This window comes from Quercus robur, chromosome 12, assembly GCF_932294415.1.
Source record: "Quercus robur chromosome 12, dhQueRobu3.1, whole genome shotgun sequence".
NCBI lineage: Eukaryota > Viridiplantae > Streptophyta > Magnoliopsida > Fagales > Fagaceae > Quercus > Quercus robur.
Genome location: NC_065545.1, coordinates 6,561,129 through 6,583,631, shown reverse-complemented (window position 1 = coordinate 6,583,631; position 22,503 = coordinate 6,561,129). Strand labels below are relative to the sequence as shown.

General features: G+C 32.8%; 2 protein-coding genes across 2 annotated transcripts; both read left to right on the top strand.

The window, feature by feature from the left end:
- Positions 1–6,771: 6,771 nt before the first annotated feature.
- LOC126709457 (uncharacterized) lies at positions 6,772–12,793 on the top strand. The gene is made up of 6 exons (XM_050409708.1): positions 6,772–7,444; positions 7,539–7,662; positions 7,770–7,911; positions 9,382–9,421; positions 9,633–9,900; positions 12,333–12,793. Exons 1-6 carry the CDS (start codon positions 7,208–7,210, stop codon positions 12,407–12,409), a joined length of 888 nt encoding a protein of 295 aa, XP_050265665.1. The 5' UTR covers positions 6,772–7,207; the 3' UTR covers positions 12,410–12,793.
- Positions 12,794–16,668: 3,875 nt separating this feature from the next.
- Positions 16,669–17,747, top strand: LOC126708065 (protein TRANSPARENT TESTA 1). Its single transcript, XM_050407886.1, is given in 2 exon segments — positions 16,669–17,061; positions 17,298–17,747. Coding segments are annotated over 2 exon segments (843 nt in total).
- Positions 17,748–22,503: the final 4,756 nt, after the last annotated feature.

Sequence of the window (22,503 nt, the reverse complement as noted above, 5' to 3'; positions counted from 1 at the left end):
AGTTTGACTCCAAGAAACACAATATTGAATATAATATTTCGTACAATTTTGGGCTCTAATAAATACAAGAAGGAGCTCTTTACCCTTTTAGACTTCTTCGTCGTGGACTAGTCTAGATTCTAAGACTTTTGTTGGACCTCTTTTTGGATGGGGCAATATAGGCCTGATAAGGTCTTGGGTTTGGTACTTTATAAAGGTAGTTATTCGGTTCGGCCTACTCAGTACGACAATAAGAGGGACCCTCCATTTTGTGGCACTAATGAAATTTAGCCAGCTCATACTTCCTGAAAAAGTACAGATTTTGATAAAAAAAATACTTGCACGTTTCGTTGGAGCGCTTTGGATATGTTGGGCTTTGTGGAGTCTAGTTGTGTTTGATTCAGTTGATGGCTCGATTTGACCTGAATAATATTGCGTGGTTTTTAATGAGAAATTTATTGAGGCTTAGTTTATGGAGCGGAGGCCCAAGCCGAATTTTTTTTTGGGCCTGTTTTGTGTAGAAAACGCAATATGGTTATTAGGGTTTTATTGTGGGGTTGCTGTGTTTTTAAAAGTGAAGAAATATTGTAGCCGCACTTTGTACTTTTCCATGATAATAGTGAAATCTTTGCAACTTCGTGGACGTAGGCAAATTGCCGAACCACGTAAATATTGTTTTGTACGTATAATTATTTTCTTTAGCGTGTGTTTTCTTTTTTTTTTTTTGTTTTTCACAGGTTGGAAATTCGGGTTAAATTCCCTACAAACTCATGTTGTCAAAACGTGCTTTTTTTTTTTTTTTTTTGGGTGTTTGTAAAATTTCATAATCATGCTTATTGTGCGTTTTTGCACAGCCCCCTGAATAGTAATTCCAAAATCACAACAAAAACTTAATAATATGAGCTGTGTTGCTAGTAACAGTAAGGTTAATCTATTTTGGCATTGTCAAACAATACTAAATTATGTGTTTTTTTTTTAATTTTAATTTTTTTTTATAAATTTTTATTGAGTGTCTTAAAATTGTAATTAAAGTTTAAGTTGAAGACATAAAGTTAGTTTAAGAAGCAAAAAAAGAGTGCATTTTTAGCATGTACTTTGATAACTGGCTCCATATCTCTCAATCTATCGAGATTCCCGTTTCAGTAAAAATCAATAAGGCGAAAAAGTTTACAACTTGTCCGTTTGAAGCCTGATTTGAACCAGTATTTAGAAGATGTTATAAGTCATCTATTTGAAGGCTTTTTTAGAGAGAGAAATAGTGTGTTTTGTGTGGCTAGAGCTTTTGTAACCAAGTTCTCTTAAATTCACCATACCAAAGAGTTTTAAAGTAAATCTAAAGTTCATTTGGTGAAGAAGTTGAAGTTATAACAACCACCACAGACGGTGCTGTGAAGAAAACCTTCAAGAAGTTCTTGGAGTCAATCAGATGTTTAGGTTGTGATTATAGGTGCGTCATCTGTCAATACGTATATATATTGAAAAGTTTAGAGTTTCTGATGCGGTAGAAAGTTTCTACTATAAGTTTGGGATTGTAAAGTTTAGGGACAAATGTTTTGTACTAGATCTTAAATTTATCTTTATTATAGTGGATTGTTTTTTGATAAATCTAATTAACAACTTGACTTTAAAACTTGTTAATTCTATCAATTGAGATCTAAATTTCCCAACAGTAACAAACGAACTCACCTTGTTGGACTCGCCATGCCACCTTGTGCCTTGCCGAACTTGTCTCGATATCGCTACATCATGCCTTGTTGTACTCTCTAGTTGCAGCTCTCTTTCACTCTTTTGTCTTTTTTTTTTTTTTTTTGGGTGATAGATCTTTCCTATAATTACTCAATTTGTATGAGACGGAAGAATTATATTCACTTGGAGATTAATCAGGTGCTCTATGAATCCTAATTAAACGACACAGCAAAAAATTTCAATTCAATATTCAATATTTTCAGTGAAAAGTCAGCCTTCAATTTTTAATTTGAGTAAGTATGAAAATTTAGACCCACCCCCACTTCCACGAATCACACTGCCACTGGAAACAATAATTGGGCCGACGCCGAAGCAGTTTTTTAGCAAATATGAAGACCGCTGTCTTCGAATGAGACTTATAGGCCGTCATCTTAGCCATCAACAACATCTCTCAAGAAAAGTGGAACTTCACATATGTGAATGAAGATAGTCTCTCTTATTTTGATGTCTGATCTTTTTACTACCAACCAACAAAGTAACAAGAACTCAAACTCTTTAACCCACTTTGCAGTAGCTTGCTTTTGCTTTTGCCCAACAGCCCCCTCCCATGTCCCCTTATCCTTTTGTATGGGATGGATTGGCCCCTTTGGGATTTATTTATTTATTTTTTTTAATTTTTAATTTCCAATATCAAAAGTAACGCACAATATAGTGGGTCATGTATTGGTCAAAGGAACGCACAATAACAAATCATAGGTGTTTAATTGTTATTAATTATAATTTGAAACCACTATTGACATTACTTTTTTTTTTGTTTGGTTTGGAGTGTTATGACTGTTACCACCTAGCCTAGCATAGCTTGTGTAGCTCAAATTTGATTGTATTCCTGCTTTGTCTTCAATAAAAGATCTCTTAACGGATTCTTAAAATAAAAAATAAAGTAAAATCCCACCATTTATTTAGAAAAAAAAATTAGGTACAAATTTTAGAGCTTCTTGTCTCTTAACTTATGAGCTATATTGGGTCCGCTAAGGGCACATTCTTCTTCCAACAGATTTTACATATTCTCCTCCTAATAGGTCCAGCAATAGCTTTAAGCCCATAGGCCCAAAAGAAAAAACAGAAAGGCTAATAGGTACATAAACCATCCACCCCCCATTATGCTAGACCTGCTGGTGAATAGATATTCCGTATTCGCTTTCAGTCATGTTCGTGAATAAGTTACACTGTTAAAAAAAAAAAAAAAAAAAAAGGCTCATGCATTCCCTTTCAGTCATGTTCATAAGTAAGTCACAAATTAATTAAAAGGAATAAAAAAATTAATTGCGATTAATTGGCTTACTCGTGTGACTCCATACTCAACAATATAGCTATAGTGATTAGTCTTAGAATGAAAGATAGATAGCAATGGGCTTTAGAGCAATGTTTTCCATCAAGAATTTCCCATTAAAATTTTTCACAAGACCTTTTTTATTTTTTATTTTATTTTTTATTTATATATATTTTATTTTATTTTAATTCACAAGACTTTTTATTTATTTATTTATAATTCACAAGACATTTTATTAACTTACTACTTTTGGAAATTTTGTGGTAAGTTAGGCAAAAAATAGATGGTAAAATTTAAGTAAATTAATGTCCGTTTGATAATATTATTCTAATAACATTGTTTAAATATTATGGAAATACGTGTATGTAAAAAATTATTATAAAAATACGTATGTTGTTTAAATAATACAACCAAATAGACCCTTAAGCATTCCCATTTGACTTCGCAAAATTCTCTATTTTAGACTATTAAAATGTTAATTAATCGTTAGGCTTTTAATTAATTTATTTTTTATAGTAATTTTTATTCTTGTTATAACTTTTATTTTAAAATTTAGAATAATGTCTCGAATGTCATAGGACATCTCCTAGAGATCATAAAATTTAATTTTGCAACTTTCTTAATTTTGCATTTTTTTGGGGGCAATTTTTCCTATTTTCAATCTAATTTTGTGCTTAATAAAAATTAGGGTTTTCTAGCCACTCTAAAAGTGTTTTAGAGTTTTTTTAGCACCGCTCAGCAATTCTAAGACTCGTTTTCTATTTAAATGCATTATAGTCTCTAAAGGCAAATAAAATTTTAAATTAAGAAAATTTCAGAGAAATTTTCACTATTATTTTTCTTGATGGATCTTGAAAGTTCACCATACAGATTCAAGGGTTATTATCTTGAAGTAAACATCACTACTTCTTATGGCTTTACACGGTTACACCTGCGTTACTTCCAGTTTTACAGTGTCAACCAAAGGAGGGAAAATTGATGTTTTTCATCCAAATTTTGCATACTTCTTGTTTTCACTCTAAATAAACAAAAACTAAGAGACATAATCATGGGAAAAGGGAGCATAGATTCTATGAAAGAGAAATATTTCAGCTTTGTGAATCATCTCATGGCCAGGGACTCAAAATCCGAAGCAAAAAAAAAAAAAAAAAAAAAAAAAAAAAGAACTACTACTTTTTGTGATACGATAAATGTAACATGAATGCCATAAGTGGGGAGAGTTTGAGGAAGAATACTAGAGACTGCTTTATTTGGGGTTGGCAAAGGAATTGGTCTCCAAAGAAACTGTGAAGCTTTAAATAGTCATTGATTGGTGGGTATTGGTTGATGGAGCCATGTATAAGTGGGTCGCCCTAAACTTGAAAGTAAAAACTAAAAAGAGAGAGAGAGAGAGAGAGAGAGAGAGAGAGAGAGTCCTAGGGGTAAAAGAAAGTAGATGGAAATCCAGCTCATAGTTCTCAAAGAGTCATAGGACCCCTCGTGGAAGGGACTGCCAGTTCACATAGTTGCAGGGTTTCATAAACTACAGGTCCTAGCTGTCTCATGGTCCCTATAGCGCTGGCAATAGGACATTTCTTTTTTTCACATCCTCTTCGCGTGTGTTTGTTCTTATAGCCTCGTAAGGGTTGTTATTGCATAGCCTCAGACTATGCTCCAATCCCTCTTACAGAAAGGTAGGTCTTATCTATTATGAGTCTCACTCTTTTGTAAGAGAGAAAAAGAGAGTATAGTCTGAGAATATACAATAATTTTTCGTCTCACAAAATCATAAAACTAAAAACTTATTAAAAGAAATTAAGAGAAAGTTAACGTACGTGATAATTTAAACTAGGATTTTACATGGCAAATGACAATCATGTATATATGAATGTGGAGGAATGCTTTAAAGTCATAAGCTAGGCCTTGAGACTTTGTGGCCTCTCCCAATGTATGTACTGTCATGTGGTTATGGACAAGTTAATGGTCTTCCATTAAGCATAAAAATGATTATAAATTTGGCTTCACATTATATGATTTTTTTATAATGTGATTGACTAGGGAATGATTCCATGTAGTTAGATTTTTGTTTTCATCGTAGCCGCCCAAGGCCTCTTTCACGTGATTTTCTATCACCACTTATTTGAGTTTTAAAATAATCTTGATTTTGTTGTTGTTGTTATTATTATTATTATTATAATTCGTTGGGGTTGGAAGTTGGGTTTTTACAGCTTCTGCGAGAGGGTTATGAACGTGGGCTCATGTGGGGGAATTTGATAATGAAATGGGAAAGGAAAACAGTAGTACTATGATAAATTTAGGTACAAAATATCTTAGATTCTTTAATTATATTTAATAGTAGTACGTCACAAGATTTAATTCAATCATCATTAAAAAAGAAAACATTTTTTTTTACAATTAATGAATTTAGTTGGAGAATCTTAATTACAACACCTAAATAAATCTACCTAAATTTTGTCCAAAATATTAAATTTATAATTATTTTCTAACGGTCTACATAACAAGAAACGAGAAGTGTGCAGGGAACTTTGGAGCACTAATGGAGCTGTTTTATTCAAATAGTTTTTTTTTTTTTCCCCAGAGAAGCAAACGTGCATTAGTATAAGAAAACTACCATGAGAATCAAACGCAGAGAGCCAAAAATTGAAAATTTGTGGTCCATTGATTAAAAAAAATAAAATTGACATCTTATCAAGCACCAAGCCAAATTGCTCCTGAGAATCATTAAAAGTGTGCCAACAATCACATCCGTTATTATTTTTAATTTAAAGTGTCAATCTGACGATGATCGGAGTGCTAGTATGGAGCATAAATGTGGGGGCACATCTTGTATATTCAGAAACCTTGTATTATATTTATATCACTAAGGGGTACGTTTGGTACATTGAATGTGGATTACAATAGGAATGGTAATCTTTATTATCAGGAATAAAATGTGTTGTAATAGAATAACTAAACCTATTCATTAGTTTGGTTGTGAGTTGTAACATTAGAATAAAATTTATGATCTATCTTAGAAAATATCTCATTTATACAATTATATTTCCTAGAAAATAATATATTTTAAATTTTAGAAAGATGAGTTATTTTTTGATAATTTTTTATTTCCATAATTGTTAGGTGGGTATAGAAAGTTTATTTATTTAGAAATATATTAATATTAGAAGTTATTACATCTACTAAAGAATAACTATTACAACCCTTTTAAAGAGGAATAGTTATTCCTTATTTTAAAGAATAGTTATTTATAAGGAATGACTATTCCCTGTAATAAAAATATAACCAAACTATTGAATAGCTAAACCATAGGAATAACTACTACATTACAATGTTTATTACAGTCTACCAAGCGTGCCATAAAAGATAAAAATAGTGTGCTATGGTACTGAAATAAATAGGTAAATATTTGTTCACTTCCTTTGCATACACAATATTTACAACTTCATACCCGATACACACACTTTGACCGTACACGTTTAAAATGTGAAAAAAAATTATGTATATAAACAATGTAAAATAAATTGTGTGAGAGAATCATTATCCGATTGAAATTAACAACATAAAAGAGATTTAAAATGTGAAAAAAAATAATTATGTATACAGATAATGTGAAATAAATTGCAATTGAGAGAGAGAGTCGTTACCTGATTGCAATTGAGAGAGAGAGAGAGAGTGAGAGAGAGAGGTGGGGGAGGCCAAGCTCAAAAGACAACAATGAAAAAAAAAAAAAAAAAAAAACGAGAGAAAAGATGGGAGATGATTATTGATTGGAGGGTGGGAGGTTATATTAATGCAGAGACAGAGAGGACAGGCACCAAGTGCGTTAGCCACGCAGCTGTCATTCATTTCTACAAAGCCCAACTCCTTCTTCCTCTTTAAGCCAGCAAATTAGCGTTTGCAGCTGTCGGATCTTTCTCTCTCTCTCCACAATTTTTTTTTTCTATCCTCTTATAATTGACCTAACCCCACTGTTCCAAACAACTCATCAAACATATAATAACAACAACAGCAACATCATAAACTATATCCACCTCTTTCTCTGTCTCTCTGGCCCTCTTTTAATGATTCTTCTGCTGTAAAAAATACAGGGTGGGGATGGAGGTTGAGGCACATATAGAGCTCAAAGCAAAGAAGATGAGGAGGTGGAAAAAAAGATACAGCTTAGTACTCCACTCTTGTCAAGCACACAAGTGATCGATACATACCAAAGACTTCATGCACACACAAGATACCCAATATTTGACTGATAATATTCATGATTTTGATTCCATGGCTTACCCTCATTACCGTTCACAGTTCGGCGACACCACGTTTACCAAAGTGTTTGTTGGGGGACTAGCTTGGGAGACACATACAGAAGAAATGCACAAATATTTCGAGCAGTTTGGAGAGATTCTTGAAGCTGTAATCATCACGGATAAGAATACAGGAAAATCTAAGGGATACGGATTTGTAAGTACTTCTCTAGCTAGCTCCCCACATTGTAATAATAACATTCTCATATGACCAAATAGCTATATGATGAGGTTATTTTTACATTTATTAGGTGACTTTTCGTGACCCTGAATCGGCAAGGAGGGCTTGTGTTGAAGCAAACCCTGTGATTGATGGGCGGAGAGCCAACTGTAATATTGCTTCGTTGGGACGACCACGACCTACACCGCCCCGAGGTCCATACGTTTTGTACTATGTTTTTTGGGAATTATTTTCTTTTATTACATAATAATATGTTGCATTACACTTTGGGCACGTGTTTAACTGTTGTTCATATATACAGGAAGAAATCAAGGTGGTACTAGTTCTTATAACCAAGGGGGTGCTAGTGTACCACAAGGTGCACCACCCTATGGCGGAATGGCGCCGCCCATACCTCCCCCACTGCCGCCGCCACCACCTCCTGTCGTTTACCCACCTTACGGGTGAGTTGCTTTCTATTTACTTATGCTTTTAATTGATTGTCATCATTATAGGATATATAGATGGTCCATACCATAAACCAAATGGCTATATATATGATGTGATGTCTATTTTTTTGGTACAATTATTATAGTTGGTATTAGTTTGTAAAAGGGCACTAGATTAATTATGATTATTTTAGGACACATGTCATGCTCATATTTCTTTTAATCCACAAAAATATCAAGGTAAGCTAGGTCTTTATCAAGAATATTATATTGTTTTGTTGATGTGCCTAATCTTACATGTGTGTGGGAACATGTACCTTGAATGGTAGACCCACACATCTTTTATGTATGACATACCTTAACCATGTCAAATGATCATGGACCTTTTAGATAAATCATTTTTTCATCGCAAAGAATGGTATTTGTAAATTTAGCTATGGCAAATTGTCCAATAACCTTGTCGTAAACGAATGACGAAGATGAAAGTATTATTGCCACTTTGTCACTATCTTAAGAAATTAATGGAAATGTGCTGGCTTTAAAAATTGGTGATAAAACATCCCTTCTTATAAACAATGCATTTGAAATTAAATTTTGTGTTTTTTAGAATCTTGACTTTTGTGGTTTTTTTTTTCAACTTTAATTATGCTTTTAACAACAAATTATATGTGTTAGATAAATTAAGTGATAACTTTCGAGCATTGACAAGAAAGAAATTGACACTTATGTCTGTATGCGCGCAAAGTCAAATTTAACTTATAAAAAAAAAAGTCAAAATTTATATTGCAATAAAGAAGACCTTTGAAATTCGTTATATTTAGTTTTGTGATATGGTTGCATATATCAACAAAATTAGGCTACCAATATTGTATTTGTATTTTTTTTTTCATCTTAGGACCATCTATGTGTAAGCTATTCCTATAACTAAATAAATAATTTAAACAAACCATGTAACATGATTATTAAATAATTTCCCCAAACCAATTTGACAATTAGAATGATCAAGTAGTCACGTAGTAGTGGTACCGGTAGAATTTCCCCAAACCAATTTGACAATTTGCAACAAAATTCTGTCTTTCATTGCCGGCCTAACTATATAGATCATAGATGGGTAATATTTTTATTACTTAAATTTAATAAAGCGTGTATGTTATACGCGTGGGACCAATTATTTGTTGGGCAATGGCTGATCCACAATTATATCACTCTGACATATATTTCATCCAAAATATATGGAGTGGGTGGAGTTTGTAAACTTATTATAATTTGACCCACCTTAACTAACAATATAATATTGTTGCTAAAAGTTACTATCACTGTAGGACCCAATGTTGGCATTACAATAAATTCATCGTGCTACCTACCATTCCTTAACTAGAGAAGCATTCTAAATTGAGCCATTACTTCTCATGGAAATAAACATTGAAGTAACATGTAATAATAATTTTCTCTCACCAGTACTTATAAATGAAACTCCTTGTGCAGGTACCCAACCTACGCAACTCCTGATTATGGCTACCATCAAGTTAGTCCCTCTTTTGTGTGTATAATTTAAGGACACGACATGTGATCGGTGTATCAGTATATTGAACATATTGAGATACGGACTTGTGTTTAGTGTAACCGAATCACTGGACACAAGCTCTTCCCATAATTTAATACATGCATTTGAATGAATATAATTATAATAAAAGGTAGTTAAAGTTATGTGACATTTTTGTGTCTTGAATGGACAGGCATTGTATAACCCACAAGTACAACAGCCACAATATTACCAGCAATTGTATGGAACATCTTCTTCTACCATGGGCTCTCCCTATTACTATGGTTATTCTTTTCAAGCCCCAATTAGGAGTACATATTCTACTACACCACAGCCACAAGGGCAACAACGCTTACCCGGATCATCATATATATACTATCCTATGCAAATGGAGGGATCCTTCTCCACCTATCCTCCTCCACCTCTTCAAACCACAAGGCAATCCTTTCCTTCTTCTACAGGTAACAAATTAATTTTCTCTACTCTTTTTGTTAGTTTGATATTTTGAAAATATTCCTCACACATATATAAATTACTCTTGCACATATACATGTATAAACAATATGATATATATATATATGATGAATAATGACAATAACATACTTTTTATTATAGACTCATTGTATACAAAATGTCACATGGACTGAAATCGTGTTTTAGAAACACAATTTCAAAATAAAGTTTTTATGAAATATGCTATAGCGAATGTGAAATAAGATTTTTTCCCACGTATAAATATGATGTACCTAAGGATTTTGTATGACATGAGACTATAGAGGGGCCACATAAGCAAAAAAAACCCAACCCATATGAATGAGCTGTCTAGACTTATGTACACAAAATGTCCCATAGACAGAAATTGTGAGACTATATATAGTTTTACCATATATAAATATGGTGTACCTATTAATTTTGTATGACAATGAGAGTCGTGAGACTATATATAGGGGGGCCACATGGGTGGAAAAAAAACCCAACCCATGTGAATGAGCTGTCTAGACTTATTCTATGACCCATTACATGGGTCAATGGAAAAGTAATGACAGGAGAGGCTCGTGTAAACTAATAGTGACTGCATGTGGTTTCAGTATGATAGATAATGGTTGTTTCTGAAGATACAGTCAATAGGTCGATGAAAAGCGGCCCACATTGCATGTTAGGGACTGTCATCCCTTTTAAGTACACTTTGATTTTATTGGAAAAAAAAAAAATATAGCATAAGAAGGGGGCAAGAGATCATGTTGTTGCGTCATTATACTTCACTAGTTAACATGCATGAAATTATGATTTGGTGGGAATGAGTACAACTGATCAAATTATGTAAAAAATAAAATAAAAATCCTATTTTTTTCTTCAATATTGCCACTTTATATATGTTCTGCAGTCACAATCTCTCATACATCTTTTATTTCCCCCTTTTGTTTTATAATTCAAACACGTGACATCTTGCATTGATAGAACATTAAAAAAAAAAAAAGGAAACATTAAGAGTTGGACAAAAATTTTTGCATCCTAAATTAACCAATATATATATATTCATGCATGGCTGTGGTTGAGTTGTCATTTCTTAAATGTGTACAGAAAAATCCTAGTAATAATAGCCTAATCTTTATTGGAGCATTCTCATTGGTTATGCATTATCAATAAAAATGCAAAATATATAACATATTCACCAAAAATGCACAAAAAACACCCACATTCGGTGATTTAAAATGCAAAAAAAAAAAAAAAAAAGTTTTCAACTTACTATAGTACTTTTGAAAATATATACAAACATTATAGTAAGATATAAAAATATTTTATTTTATTCTCTATCTCCTCTCATGTCTCACTTTCTCGTTCTTCTCTCTTCCACTATTATAACATTAAAGTAGAATTATTTTAATATGATGTTTTGTAATTTTTTTTTTTATTATTAAAAGAAGAGATATAGGATGCATTTAAAAGTGGTTAAATAAAATAGAAAAATTGAATTTTTGGCAAGATAAAGTGCAATTTTTTTCTTTTACACAAATTGATATAAATACTCTAAGAAGCATGAAATACTAACTTTTCTTAAGCAAGCAATAGAACACATCACTGTTTACTTCGAGTAATTATGGACCAGGTGAGGTTTGGGTCCAGCGTCCAGTTGCACTGGACCCGTTGAAATTATAACACGTATTCACTTTTGAACACATGCCACCATCTTAATGTATTTAGTGCATTACATGCACTGGACCTAATCCTCACCCTTATGAATCCCCCTTATTTAAGAAAAACTCCTTCTCTCTTTTTAATTTTTTCAACACTTTAGAACAACTTCAATACTTCATGCAGCAGGGCCCGCGGCCACTGCTTCCTATGTTCATAGAAAAAAGAGAGGGGAAAAAGAAAAACAAGAGAAGCGTAGTAATAAACAAATAGTACCGAATTTATGTGGTGTTTTGCCTGGGCATTACGTACCATTATCATTATTTGAGAGGTTTCCTTGCCATGCAATATGAAAAATGGTGTTTCTATGCATATTATATTAGAAAAAACATTTTATGTACGTAAAAATTGCGTATTCACTATTCACTAGATCACTATGAGCACGGGTCGAACGACTAGAATGGTCCCACTGTACATGACTCCAATATGATTAAAACAGTACTACTTCTGCGTATCAAAATAACACAATCCATGAACCTACTTATTTAGCTGGAAATTAAGTAGAGTTTCAAATCTTAAAATTAAAATAACAATGGTAGTGAAAAGTAATAACACATATCATAAAGAGTTTGCAGCTAGAAATTTTGATGCTTAATTTGGCTAGAAATAGTGTTAAAACTGTTAAAACTTTAGACTCTCTCTCTACCCCAGACTATTGCAAGTGCTAATAACAATTTTTAACTGTGATGGTGTGCTTCAGATTCACAGATGCCACAGCAAAATACCTCCACAGAAACAGAAGCTGCAGTTGTTACTTCAGATAGTCCAAATACCTAAAAGAAGAACTTACCAATATATACATGGCTTGGATATAAGTTTCAATTGTATAACCTTGACAAATTTATGTCAATCAACTCTCTTTTCATTTCTGAAATTCTCAACAGCTTATATAATTCTTTGGTTCAATCAAAGCTGTAACATAAGAACTGCTTCGACAGACTAACTTTGTTCTTCTCAGCTATGGCAGGAAAAGATGGACTATCAACTACCTATGGAGATTTTTTGCCCCAAAAAATAATTCTTCTATTTTTTTTCATAGGTTTTTATTTGATTTATTTATTCTTCAAGTATAACAGCTTAACATCTTTCACAAAATGTATGAACAAGAGGGCAGTCAGCCCCTCTAAGAAATTTTGAATTTTAAACGTGCCCATCTATGAATTTTTTTTTCCCTCTTTGTTAAGGGGAAATTCTATGTGGAATTTACATAGAATTTATGCTACAAATCATTCACTGTCAAGCATTCTCAATTTCAGGCCTTTCTTTTTTGGTTTGAAATTGCACCAAACCAACAATCCAAAGAGCCAGGAGTCTCCAATTTTTCCTACTACGTTACAGCCTGATGAAAACGAATGAGACCTCTGGTGGTGGTGCACACGAAAAGCCAGTGTCTAAGAAACTCCCATACGCACAAAGAATAAGAGATAATTTTTTGTTGATGCCCCAATCGGTCTCAATGGGGGGCTCATATATAACTACACTTCATTATGGCCATGCAAAGAATAATGCCTATGCATTACTCCATTTGGATGTTGCAAACTTTGTGGAGTAACACCTCAGATGTTACTTCATTTAATCTTGGCATGCCTAACTAATAGTTGCTCATAACCATTAGCATCTCCCACCCCAACACAATGGGCATGTATCCGGCCATGTATCTCTCAATATATTCTCTCTAATGTTCATACTAGTAAATAGACTGCAACCATCGAGCACCTTCGCACTAAAATTTTGGTAGCATTACTATATATATATATATATATATATTAAAATCTTCCCAAAAAGACTAGCATATATAATAACATCTAAAGTGTCTAATTATTCCTAGACTTATTGATCACATTAGATATATAAGTATCCTTTATTCCTCTCAAGGTCAATACTCAAAGCAATGTTTGACCACCCAAAGATATCACGATGTACTCACAATTAACTCATCATCGTCATAGAATGCCGGCCATAACCTGCATCAACACAAGATAGTTGTCAAAACTCCATGCGCTATTCATCTTGACCATTTCTTGTCCAGAGGCTTATTGAACTAAAAAAGAAATAAGTTTTCCCTTTACTGGTCTCCACAAATTATACAACATTGTATTCTTAATTTGCCTCCACATTAAACATTCAATGTGTCAATAAGTTTGAGATATATATATGTGGGGCCCAATAATTCGTGGGCCAGGCCCATTTATTCGTTGGGGTCTAAAGGCCCAAGCCGAGGAAGGTGATGGCCCAGGCTTGGCAATACAAGTACGAAATAGCCTTGGGACACAGCCGAGGACGATTCAGTCCTCGGCATGTCCGAGATCTCACAAGAAGAAAGGGCAAAAATGGTATAGAAACAACTTGGGAAAAAATCTAAAATATCTGTGCCAATAGAGAGGGGTATGCTGGAAAGTGTAACGACCAAGGAAAGCTGCCCCTACTGCCATTCAATACTCTGCACCTGACAGAGCCATACTCTCCAGCTTTTACAACCACCCCCAACCACTCTGGGTATGGGCTGATGGGACAAGTATCAGTCTTGGAATGTCGATCCTACACGTGGACGAAGGATAAAAAACACAGGCTAGTATAAAAGGAAAAGTAAGCAATTCATAGCAGGGGCTGGGAAAAATGGCCAAAAACCAAAGCCTCCCAGCCCGCCTCTAGGAGAAAGACTTCTAGAGCGAGAATGCCTTAGTTATGTATGAACACCACGAAAAACCCACCGTTTGGCGATCAAGGCCCAGCCTTTCAAACCCACGCTCTATAAATGATATTGTTTGGGCCTTTTACGTGCGAACCCAACACCGTTACGGTTCGTTACAAATCGTGTCCTTACAATATATCTATATATATATATATATATATTTTGCATCCTTTTCAAGCTTACACCCTTAGTCAAACCTTTGTCTACCATTATTCTTTTTTTTAAAAAAAAAAAATAAATAAAGGGATCCTTTTATTTAAAATATATCCATTTTATATCTAAATTAAATATTACAAATTTAAAAATATTCAAACTATTATGTCATTTAAAATTATAAATGACGTGACAATGAGTGCGTTTGGATTGCACTGAAAGTTGCTGAATTTGTGGCTGCGTTTTCCAGTTTTTTTTTTTTTTTTTTTTTTTTTTTTCTCTCAGCCGCACTATTTGACCAAGTCCACTGTGAACAGTGCATTTGTGCACTGTTCACGGACCCACAAATTCCACTTTTCATCAACTTTTTCATTAAAAATGGGTCCCACGATATTACTTACACATTTAAAAATTATTTTGCTACAGTGTTTTCAGTTTCAGTTTTCAGTTTCAGCAAAAATAAGCTCAATCCAAACGGACCCAATATATGTTAGATTTAGAAAATAAAATTTGAATCATGAATGAACTCAAAGAGTGATAGGACATTATTAAATTTTGAATAAAGTTAGAAGTTTAATTTATAATTTTAACCTAAAAAAGTTGCAGAAATAAGTTATAACTTTTTTTTTCCTTTTCAAAATGACAAAATGGCTAAAAGAAAAGGATCTTTATGGTGGATTTCTCTTGCTCCTGTTTTGTTCCCTTCATTTCGTCAGAAATATGCAAATAATTTTTTTTGTTTTAGAATTTTAGTTGATAGCCATAATCCTTGCACGTCAGAAATATGCAAATAATTTTTTTGCACAGCCATAATCCTTGGCTTAACCGAGAGAGAGAGAGAGAGAGAGAGAGAGAGAGAGAGATAAGTTGTAGAAATAAGTTATAACTTTTTTTTCCTTTTCAAAATGACAAAATGGCTAAAAGAAAAGGATCTTTATGGTGGATTTCTCTTGCTCCTGTTTTGTTCCCTTCATTTCGTCAGAAATATGCAAATAATTTTTTTGTTTTAGAATTTTAGTTGATAGTCATAATCCTTGCTCGTCAGAAATATGCCAATAATTTTTTTGCATAGCCATAATCCTTGGCTTAACCGCGGGAGGGGGGGGGGGGGGGGGTAGAGAGAGAGAGAGAGAATTATTTAAAATATTTATTAGTTTTATTGAAAATGTGGATGAAATTCTAAATAAGAAGTGGTAGAAACAAGATATGCCAATATAAACATATCTTTTAAACCAAAATTTTGTCCTGAATGTTCAAATTTGGACAAAGTTTCAGACGGGGTCACAGCTAGTAAATACCAAATGGCTCTTTCTAGTTAATGGAAAGAATTGAAGGAAGACTATTATGAACCCATTGGCTGCCCCATAGCTTTTTAGGTTAGAGCCGGTGGGGTTGAGACTGCAAGTTAATTTTGTAGTTTAGCAAGACTGTTTATCAATTATCATTACCTAACTGCGACCACAGCAATGGCTTGATTTATGCTCAATGCATTAGCTGGTTATGATTTCATTGGCCAAGTCAATATACAAGTGAATCACATCCTTGTAACCTTGTACTGCAGTGATTTCTTCAAATAACGTAGAGAACGCTAGTAAAACTGCGGGGAATATTACTTTTAATTTCTGAATTAAGGTAGGAATAGGATAAAAAAGTATAAAGAAGAATTAACGTATACGGAAGATATATTAATTTATGAATGGTACATGCACGTTCCAACACAGAAATCCATCTATTTCACACTGCAATATGCAATCTAGCGTAGATACACAGTCTATTGTAGTTAATGTGAATACTGGTGTGACTGTTGAGAGCAAAGCATACTAAATTGTGCTTTGCCAAATACTATAAAGTTATAAACTATCTGTGGAACAATTCTTGCTAAATTCAGAAGCCATGGGCCACCGGAATTATGATATTTTGCTTCAATACCAAAAACAGATAACCAGTACAGTCAGGAGAGAATTATGACCCCCACAACAATGGTTCTTTTCGTTCAACCCCAACATTCTCCACCCACCCCCCCCCCCCCCCCCCCCTCTCTCTCTCTCTCTCTCTCTCTCATGAGCTTTGAATTACATTTTACATCATCTTTCAAGCAAGGCTACAATCTCACTAACTATAACAAGACCCTCTTTGCATCTGAAACACACTCAACCCTTTATGCTATCTAGTATACTATTGCGCTTATATCATGAAGCCCTTTGAAATTTCATTAAGCATTAATCCATTAGCTTCTTCTTCTTCTTCAGATCATACAGATACTGAGCCTCTCAATCTTTTCCCAAGCATGGACCAGAATTCTCTTCATCCACGTTCATCGCTAAGCAATCTACCTAGCTGGCCTACTGTATCAATGGAAGAAAACCTTAAAGCATGCAGTGATGATAATGAGGATGTCACCGTGGCCTTAAACATTGGCCTTCCTAATCATTCGAGTGGTTCCATTGATGCAAATACAATGGAAACTGCAAACATAGCAGCTAATAATTATTGGATACCTACTCCCGAACAAATACATATTGGTTTCACTCATTTTTCTTGCCATGTCTGCCTCAAAACCTTCAACCACTACAACAATCTTCAGGTGCAATTCTTCTATTTTCCTCAAAAAAATTTCAACTTTTTCTTATATATACATACATATATATATTTCCCATTCAATGGCTTTTTAACTTTTACCTGTATTGAACCAGATCTTAATCCGTAATTCAAGTACCTCTTGTGGTGCTTGGATATTGGGGTTTGAACCACATCAACCCCATAAAGCTAGCGACAGATTTGAGATTTTTCCAATAAAACTAATATAGATTTTCATGGTAGATGCACCTATGGGGGCATGGATCACAGTATCGAAGAGGGGCAGATTCGCTGAAGGGAAGTCAGCCACAACCCATGTTAGGCATTCCATGTTATTGTTGTGCTGAAGGGTGCAAGAACAACATAAGCCACCCGAGAGCAAAGCCTCTAAAAGATTTCCGAACTTTGCAAACCCATTACAAGAGGAAGCACGGAATGAAGCCCTTTGCATGTCGCAAGTGTGGGAAGCTCTTGGCTGTGAAAGGTGACTGGCGAACCCACGAGAAGAATTGAGGAAAGCGCTGGCTTTGTGTCTGCGGTTCTGACTTCAAGCATAAGAGATCTCTCAAAGACCACATTAAAGCATTTGGTTCTGGCCACAGCCCATGTCCTCCTATATTTGAGGGTTTTGATGAGGTACTCAAGGACACCTTCCCCTTTTATCTTCGTCTAGTATTGCTAGGGCACGCTTAATTAATCTTCACTTATAATTGGATTAATCAACTATACGTGAATTACGATCCTAATTAATCTATTTGAGTATACTACAGCTTTTTAATTTTTTTGAGAAGATTTTTAACTAGAGTTTGATTTTTGTTGTTTTACATATCCTATACTAAATGTATATTTAATATTGATGTATGTATAAAATGTTGCACTTGAAAGCATCAAATGTAGCTCAGATTGGTCAATTTGATGCTAAACTAGTAACTACCCAATTCCCACCGTTTTGCTAGGACATGCTCTATCATTGTCCCCTTCTTTTTTCTTTTTCCTTTTTTTTTTTCTTTTTTTTTTCAAAATAAAAAGATTTGAATAAATAATAATAGACAACACAAATTGGATTTTGGGCTACAGAGCCAACTGGAATATTTGTTGGTTTATAATCTCTAACTCTTTCTTAGATTGTATAAATAAAAAACTTTTTCTTGGATTGCTAATCTATATTTGTAGTAGTTAATGTTTAGTTGCAATATTAGTGTGAGTTTGGGTTACGATGAAAAATGACAATTATTTTATTATTCGGCTTATTTTTGCTATTATTCATAAGTCCCACTGTATTTTTTTTTACACTATTCATAGACTTTACTGTATTATTTTAACTAATTTTTACATTTATTTATAGTACTTTCAGCAATAATTTTTCAGTTTCAGCAAAATAAACGGTATCTAAATACACCCTTAGAGTCTTCCCACAGTTTTAGCCTAAATCCTTTTTTTTTTTTTTTTTTTTTTTTTTGAGAAGGGCTGAATCGACTAACATTTGGAGGATGGGGTGAGAGCTTATTTTATACTAACATTTGTTTTGTTTTGTCGTAGTTTACTTTTGTTATTAGATGCTGCTGCAAACTCAAATCAACCAAGGGGCATTGATGTATAATTGCAGTTTTTTGCCGACCTAAATCCTCATGGACATGCAAATTATGCAATACCCCTTCCACGAGGGCAACGAAGTGGCAGATATGTCGGCAAAGGAAGACCAAGGCAACAAGTAGAACTTTCTCTCTTATTTCTTGGGTAATGGTTAAACTTTAATGTACTCCGTGTGGTTGCCACGAAAGTCCGAAACACAGGGCCTTAGTTTGTCTGTTTGTGATGAAAGAAAAGTATTAAAATTACTATAAATTTTATAACAAAATTTCACAAAAATAATATGGTAATGAATATGATTGTTAGATTTGTTTTTATATATTTTTTAATTTTATATAGAATCAAGTCAAAGTATAATTTAACAATATTCTGGATTGAAAATATTGATTTTGTAGCTTCCATATAAACCATGAACAATAAGCACAAATACAATTAATTAACCACTCTATAAACAACATGGTAGGTTGAGGAACTTTTATCCTTACCAATCATTTAATACAATTCAATAATAAATAACTTTTATTGAAAAAGCATATGTGTGCTCTAGATCTATCACCATCCTCATCACAATTTTAAAGAAAAAACAGAATATAAATGATATATTACTCACTTATAAGTATATACTACATATCAAGGAATAATGTACAACTGACTGAGCGAGATCGATGGCTTTTCATCAAAAAGTTCATTGTGTTGTTCATCCATTTTGGCTGATATAACATGTCTAGCATGTTATCAAAAATAAAAAAATAAAAACCATGTCTAGCATAAATTTCAAACGATTTTTAATACATATAAAGACTTCAACTTTAGACTGCCAAAAAAAAATCTATAACTTTAAGGCATAAATAATGTAATAATAAATAAATTAGATAATAAGATTATTATTTATTGGAGAAATTTACAATGAGTTAAAAGTCACAAGTAGTTTTTGACGTTGAAGAATAAAAGGCTTATAACTTTACAGAATAAAATAAAAGAAATAAAAAGTCAGAACAAAGAAACCAAAAGATCGAAATAGTATATGAGATTTAATTCTACGAGTTCTAATCTACACGATACGGTAAGTTTTTTAATACATGTAATAAGTAATAACTTATATTCTTAAGTCGGTTGGGTAAAACTTACCGTGGGTTTTTCATTTTCTTAAATGCTTTTTGGTTTTTTGTCTAAATATTTTTTGGCAAATAACCTAGTTTTTAATTTTTTTTGGAAATATTTTAGATTATTTGCAAAAAATAAAAGTAAAAATAACTTATAATTTTTTGTCACACATATAACATAAAAATTACCAAAAAATTATACCTTTTATTAACATGTAATAATTAGTTACCGAAAACTATTAAATTTTGAAACGGAATTTTACTCCATTTATTGGCAAGAGAAACGGCATGTAATGACTTCTTACTGACTTAGTCAATCTTTGATTGCCTAGAGAAACGACAATTGATTGTTGTATAATAATAAAAGGAAAAATGTTTCACAATTCTTAAAAAAAAATGTCTTGTTAACAAGTGCTTTTAAAATAATTGTTAATGAACAATTTAAATAAAATTTTGACACTACTTTTATTTAAAATATAAAAAACTGTCAAAAAAAGTAATTATTTTTTCTTTTTTTATAAAAAGTTTCTAAAAATATGTCATAAACTAATGCTTTAGGGCATCCATTAACTTACCCTTTAAAAAAAAGGACGCTTAGAGTCTTGTAATCTCACTAGTTAACACTTTTTATTATTTTCAATGGTGACATATCTAGAGTTTGAATCTGTACTCTTTGTTATAACCATCTAATTATAAATTTTTTAAAAAAATGCACAAGTGAACTCACACATTTTTTAAAGATTTTTATTTTTAATTTTTCTCGGAATAAAATTACTAGATGAATTCTATTGGTGTAGATATATAGGAAACTTTATCACTAACTACTATGTTTCATCAAAAAAAAAAAAAAAAATTATACTACTAGGCAACACGAGCTGGTGTGTTTTCCAACAAAAACTTAGAATTGCGTCAATTGGCCCTATCAGTTATTACGAGCTTTCCTCCTTATAAGCTAAATATCAATGCTGCCATATTACATCTTTTAAGAACAATGCTAAACTCATATGTGTAAAAGGTCTCTCGCCTCTTCTTGTCCTGTTTGATAAGGTCATAAGTGACTAGAGGTTAGAGTTGCCGAAAGTGGACGAGTTCACGTTCATCGCTTAGAATATTAAAAAATGAAAATATCATTTTGGACGTATCCTCGACTTGTTCGTTATCTGTCCTCCACGCCTAGGTTTGACTTGCACCATGAATCGGTAGTTTAATGGTTCAATCAGATATTTCACTTTATCTGAGTTGTCTCCATCGTCAAAACTCAAGAATTATCTGTGCTCCAAACTTCAATCAAAATGACAACTTGTGGTAGAGACGGGTAAATTACTTTGTACTTAGAGAGTCCTGACAATTAAAGTGGCATAAAAAAAGTCACAACTTACTGATGTGGTGAGTTGTGGTTAGTGGAGGGGTGGTGGTGAGACACTCCTCCACCAACCACAACTTGCCACATGGGCGAGTTGTGGCTTTTTTTGTACCACTTTATGTGGCACAAGATTTTTTCGTACTTAAAATTTAAGGGCCTGTTTGGTAAGCATATTTAAACATATGTTTTCAGTTTTGAAACAACATTACACGTATTTCTATACACTTTTTCACCCACACGTATATCAAAAAAATACAAATAACATTACTCAAACTCCTCTACCAAACAGACCCTAAGTTATTGAGATATGGTAATTGAAATATGATAAATTTAATAATTTAATCATATAATTTTAAAACTCTCTCTCACGTGTGGGCCGAAACTACTTCTTACTCTGATACCATGTTAAATTACTGATTGTCCCTAAAGTTTAAACTATTGAGATAATTTTAAAACTCTCTCTCACGTGTGGGCCGAAACTACTTCTTACTCTAATACCATGTTAAATTACTGATTGTCTCTAAAGTTTAAACTATTGAGATATAGTAAATTTAATCATACAATTCTAACACGGGTCTCAGCCACTTGGGACCAAGGCGGCTATGGTCCCTCTAAATTAAAATGTTTTTTTAATAACAAATTTTAAAAATTTGTCATCCTGAAAAGTCAATCAATCCAAATAAGTTGAAAATTTGATGTACGCATGATCCTCCTCTAAATAAAAGAACTTTTGACCCAATTTTTTTTTTTTTTAAAATCCTTTAGCATATGTTAAAAAATGTCATATTTTAATCATTAGAAAATTAGAGGTAAATAGAGAAATAAAAGATTAAATACCTTTAAGTAAGAAAACGCCCATGATACATATTTCATTTATCGTGATTTTTTAAAATTATACTTAGTGAGAATTAAGATATCAAAAACCTACTAACTTGTTTATAGAATAATTGTACTTATAAGTTGCAATTATTATTCTTATTTCTACTTTAATAATAAAATGAGCATTTAAAAAAAAAAATTGTTAAAACTAGGCTTCACAAAAAAAGGTGATGTATTAAAAAATAGTGTGACTTTTTTAGAACTATTTGATTCTGTACATGCATATATTTAATATAAGATAAATTATGGAATATTAATTAGATTGAAAAAAGCTTACAAATGATTATTTTAAGTTGTATTAAAAGACATTTTTTTTGCATTTTTTTTATTTGTATTTTGTCAGCATTGAAGAAATACTATAGTTTGATTTGATTTTTTTAAATATTTAGTGTGCGCTTGGGAAGTGCGTTTTGCGCTTCCCACGTCCTGCGTTTGCCTTTTTTTTTTTTTTTTTTTTCAGCACCTCTTGCATTGTTCATGGGACATGAACAGTGTATTTAGGCATGTAAACAAT